We start from the raw sequence: 5,749 nt of genomic DNA on the forward strand, positions 1-5,749 counted from the left end.
CACACACACACACACACACACACACCTTTATTCTGGTCTTGTGGTGCCTTCAACAGGTTTGGATTCATCTCACACACAGACATTGATACATACATCTAAGAAAACTAAATATATATATAAACCGTATATAATCGTTCTGACATTGTGACTGTTTCTCCTCCTTGCTGGATGTTTCTGGGGTCTGAAAGCGTTGAGAGAAAGTGCTGATGATGAACGATACACACAGCAACAGAGAGATGATTAAAACATAAAGAGAGGAGGAGAAGTTTCTAATCTCATTATCCCTAAACTAATCCACCGGGAGCAACACCTCCGAGTCATCCATACCCTCTACACATACTGTACCCCACACATTGTTGTGACAGACTCAGGCTTACTTTACAAGATATATACACACACACATATACATACATGGTAATATAAGGTGATTCAAATAACAAAAAGATAATGCAGGATACGATGTTGCTGGGCTTGGAGGGAATTAAGAAAACCATTCTGCATGGAGGGACCGGAGGCATCCCAAAACTCACCACTGGTTCAAAGGTACTGTTGGTGCCGTCTTTACACTTTCTGATAAATGTCTACAGCTATTTCAATATACAGCCGATTTACTGTGCGGTAAATGAATCTTACTGGAAGATAATGGTATATGCCTCACAAAGCTAGTTTTAAATGTAAATATAATAAGAGATATTAAGAAAAGTGAGAAAAGCTGAGACAGAAGACAGCAACAGTTTGTCTGTCTTTCTGTTTCAAAGCATCAGAAAATAAGAGAATGTAGAAATAGAAGCTATATTTTACACACCAATCTTTGACTATTACAAAGACTTCATTTTAAACATTGCAAATATGCTATTTTATTCTAATAAATGTTGTAATAAAGGATCAATTCAGCTGTTTATGTCTCGTCTCCTTGAGGATCCGTATTAATATGCACAGGAATATAGGATATAGGAGCAATACGTAAGGTTGCACCATGATATCGTCATTAGTACCAAAGGCTTTAAAATAAAAAGATATGACGAGGGAAGCCTGGTAAAGTAGGAGGAATCGTTCAGTTTTGTTTAGTCATGTTACATAAAAAATAAATAGGTTGAAGTAGTTTTAAAAATGTTCCCAGCAAATGTGTAGATTTTAAAAAGCATTATTTTACGTCTGCATCTGCCAGTGGGCAATCATGATAACAGTCGGCATAATAATAATATGTTAATTCCAGTACATGAGAGATTTGATGTTCTCTGCAATTAAGTGGAAGAAAAAGCGTGCGTATATCGGCGTCAGCAATCTGACAAAATGAGTTGGAAAATAACAGAATATCGGATATCGGCAAAAATCCATTTCTATAACATACTGTTATTGGCCTGTTGAAAAGCACGACCGTGGTCAGGTCTGATGCTGCATGACTCCATTACTTGAGATTTAAGGATTTGATTTTTTCCTCGCCAATTTTAGGCCATGAACATGATGAGTGAGGAGAGTGGCACGTTCATGTAGTTGCAACTCCCAGCCTGTAGAGGTTGGTAGAGGACAAATATCTCTGAATGTTCCTTTATTCAGAACTTCATTTTCATCTGGTTTGATCATTTTCCAATAAGGAAAGCCTCCCCCTCTTTGAGAGGTTAACCTTTCTGGATTCTCAAAAAACGGCTGCTTCATATTTCTTGGATGTTATACGAGTGTGTAGCCTTACTATTTCCCAGTTCACACCAGCTGACACTCATGACCTATGCGGCTTATTGACTCTGTGTTATAGTTTCACAACTGATGACTGATGCAAAGGCATTGATATCATCATAAAGGTTCATAAAATCATTCTTGACTTGAGCTTTCGTCCCACTGTATAGTTTTACAAGCAAGCTTTGTGTCTCTCGATGCGGTTCTCCTTCTCTGTGATTTCTTTTTAACTCCAGGTGACGTTCCACTTCCGCACCCAGTTGTGCGACGATGAACGCACAGTGATAGATGACAGCAAAGTGGTGGGGACGCCCATGGAGATAGTGATCGGCAACATGTTCAAAATGGACATCTGGGAGACCCTGTTGTCCTCCTTGAGGATCGGTGAGGTGGCTGAATTCTGGTGTGACACCATTGTGAGTGGTTTGTGTTTTAATTTGTTTGTGTGTTTTCCTTCATGCTTGTTTTTAAGAACAGTGCATCTTTGTCTGTTAGTGCAAATCTCTTCTGAGAAGTTTGACTGTTCACTGCAGATGAGGACGTTATAGATTCTGCTTTCAATAAGAAGCAGCAAAACAACACAACAGGACTTACAAGTGTGAAGCCTAAAACGTAAAGCATTCTATTGCACCCTTATGAAATACAATAAGAACACAGGATTATCCAGATAAATGTTTTACTCTTAATCAGGGCTAACAAAGAACAGAGGTCCTCACAACGTTTTCTAAACTGGATCAACAGGCTGAGGTAAAAGCACGTGCATGATAATAACATGTGTGTATTAGGAACACTGCTTTAGGGAGTTTCACTTTGAATTCCCTGCATATTTTCTTTGCGAGTAATGTTGTTTCTGTGTGACCTCTTCCTGTTATGTTAAACTGTTGTTCCATAAAGATATCGATATATAAATATATATTAAAATGTGTTGCTGTATGTGCATCTTATATAATCTGTCATTTGTTATGTTTTGTCTGCGTGTGTGTGTGTGTGTGTGTGTGTGTGTGTGTGTGTGTGTGTGTGTCAAACTGTCAGAGACAGATGGGTGATGCATACTGTCATTAATCTGCAGCAGCTTCACTTTTCCCTAATCGGCTCGGATTCCTGCTGAATCAGCACTACTGACTCCGCTCTGATTAGATTTGAATGGGCTTAGCGCATTTATTCACTCCTCTCTGAACAACATGGCTGCACCACACATTGGATATCTCGTGCAGTATCGCTACCATCCAGTGGAGGGCAAAGTTGCCATGATAGACTGGAGGAAATACACTGGAGATAATGTGAAACTGCTAATTGTAATTACAAATACATTTTTAATCAGTTTAATGTAAAATTAATCAGATTTCCTGCAGGGTAAGGGTATATCACCATGTTACCCTTGACCAAGCAAATCTACACATGAGACACAATTTGAAAGCGGCTCAAATATCAAGACCTAAGTCAACTTTCATTCCATTTTCCATTTTCACTCTTGTGATCCTCTCTCCTCTCCAGCACACTGGCGTTTATCCACTTGTGTCCAAGAGCATGAGGCGCATTGCAGAGGGCAAAGACCCAGTGGACTGGCACATTCATACATGTGGTATGGCCAACATGTTCGCCTACCACAGCCTTGGCTACGACGACCTGGATGAGCTGATGAAGGAACCAAAACCCCTCTACTTTGTCCTGGAGCTGCTCAGGGTGAGAAAGAACTGACACACAGATTTGTGTGGATCTGTGTCAAAGGGAAACTTCCCTAGTGAAGAAAGAAACGACTCGTATATGTATTAGGGATGGAGGTTATATATCTGGCTGGTGATTCATCGGCCGATAATGGGATATTTATATAATTATGTATTATTGCGATTTAAATTAAAGGCGATAATGTGAAGCCAAAATGCTTTAACAAGCGCGGCATGTACACACTCCGATACAGTACGTGGCTGTATGCACCAAGTGGGTTCACGATCCGCCAATAAACTCAGAGAAGAAGAGCAAGCAGCGCAGCACGCCGACTAGAGAGCGAGTGTGCATCCATAGGAAGCCAACACGATTCCAACACGATTCAAATTTGCATTACAAGTTTTTAACGTACTTCACTAGAAAACTAAATGGACATGTAAAGAGTCAGAACTGTTCTTTGTCTTTGTTGTGTTAACAATAGTGATTTGTTAGATCAGAGCTATGAAATATTAAATCATCCATCTTTGCTCACTACATCTCAGCCTTTGCATAAACTACAGAACTTCTTCTTAAACACAAAAATGTGGAACTATCAGTTATCTCTCGCCACGAGAAGCAGGTAATATATATATATATATATATATATATATATATATATATATATATATATATATATATATATAGTGTAGCCTATGTATGTGTGTGTGTGTGTGTGTGTGATTGACAGGTGCAGCAGCCCAGCGAGTACAACAGGGAGACGTGGGCTATGAATGACGAGGAGAGGCTGAAGGTGGTCCCTGTGCTGCACGGCCAGGGGAACAAGCTCTACAAACAAGGACAGTACGAAGAGGCCACACAAAAGTACAAGGAGGCCATCATCTGCATCAAGAATGTTCAGACGAAGGTGAGCCAATAAGAAGTCCTGAATAGAGTTTCACTTGCTTCTAGAGAAAAAGTATGCATGGACATGGATCTGAACGACTTTCTTCTTCAGGAGAAATCATGGGAAGTCCCGTGGATGAAGCTGGAGAAGATGGGCAACACCATAACGCTCAACTACTGCCAGTGTCTACTGCGCATGGAAGAATACTACGAGGCCATCGAGCACACCACCGACATCATCAACCAGCACCCAGGTTTGGCACCGACAGACTGATAGGATGTGTGTGACGCTGCCATGGTGGTGGACTTAGAAGTTATGTAAACATTGTTTATTTTTATTTTTTTAAAGGCTTTCTTTACTAAGTAGATCATCACAGTCAAGCAAGTTTATGTGAAAGACTGTCATGCTATGTAAGCGTTACAGACTCACAGCCTTTAACTAGCTGGGTATGTTTTCACTCTGCAATCTTTTATGGTAGCTGTAAGTGTATGTTTCATGTGTGATATAAAGTCTAACCCTATGAAAGAGCCGGTGCCTGTGCTTCAGCATACACAGTTTGTGCTAAGTTGTAAAAGTCTGTTGAAATGATTCATTAGTTGCAAATACTTGACTTGAGTTAAGGTCATTTAGCACACACACTCTTGTTTTACAGAGCTGAAGATGGCTGCTGTCAAACATGCACGTGTTTGTATTTGTCCTGCAGGTGTAATGAAGGCCTTCTTCCTGCGAGGGAAAGCACACGCGGAAGTGTGGAACGAGGCGGAGGCTCGGCAGGACTTCAGCAGGGTGCTGGACCTGGACCCCCGCATGAAGAAGGCCGTCAAGAGGGAGCTGGGTGTGCTTAATATGCGCATGGAGGAGAAGAACCAGGAGGACAAGAACAAGTACAGAGGCATGTTTTGACCAGAATCAGAAAAGTGATGGGCTAAAGAAGAGTAAAGTTGTTCAATCACAAATCCCACAAGCTTAATTTTACCTTTACCAACCACACCCAACTCCCTGCTTTGACTTTCACAAAGATCTGTGAGACACTCCCAGGAGTGTGAAAGACAGAGGCTGCGTTACAAAGCATGTGCTGTTGCATGCAGCAGCATAACATTGTATCTTGCGCTTTGCTCACATATCCCCTGTGCAAAGGATTGTGGGTCAGAAGAGCCAGAAAAGCATCCTTTGTATTTTCGGCATATATAATTTAGCATACTATGTATTGGGACATAGTAAATCTCTTTCTGGTATACTAAATATGACAGTAGTACGGTTATTAGAACGCACAGTCAGTCCAATAAATCAGGATGTTATATAAGTCCCTCCCTCTTCTGCCTCTCTTTCTTTGTCATCCAGACGATGACGGAGACAACCTACCTAAATTAAGGACTTTTCCCCGTTATAATTATACTGAAATTGGTTATTATTTCATGGATTTATTTGAGTGCCTAAATTGGTTTGTATTGCATTTATATTCCTGTGTTTAGCAAGGCATTAGGAAGTACATAAATACTAAGATTATGGAAGTATTTAGGCATTTAA

The 5,749-nt window shown here is 40.5% G+C and overlaps 1 protein-coding gene across 1 annotated transcript; it reads left to right on the forward strand.

Annotated features, from left to right (window-relative positions):
- The first annotated feature begins 447 nt into the window (after window positions 1–447).
- On the forward strand, window positions 448–5,125 carry aipl1 (aryl hydrocarbon receptor interacting protein-like 1). Its single transcript, XM_029446860.1, has 6 exons — window positions 448–543; window positions 1,911–2,090; window positions 3,169–3,357; window positions 4,067–4,243; window positions 4,334–4,475; window positions 4,926–5,125. Exons 1-6 carry the CDS (start codon window positions 448–450, stop codon window positions 5,123–5,125), a joined length of 984 nt encoding a protein of 327 aa, XP_029302720.1.
- Window positions 5,126–5,749: the final 624 nt, after the last annotated feature.

This window comes from Cottoperca gobio, chromosome 13, assembly GCF_900634415.1.
Source record: "Cottoperca gobio chromosome 13, fCotGob3.1, whole genome shotgun sequence".
Classification (NCBI taxonomy): Eukaryota; Metazoa; Chordata; class Actinopteri; order Perciformes; family Bovichtidae; genus Cottoperca; species Cottoperca gobio.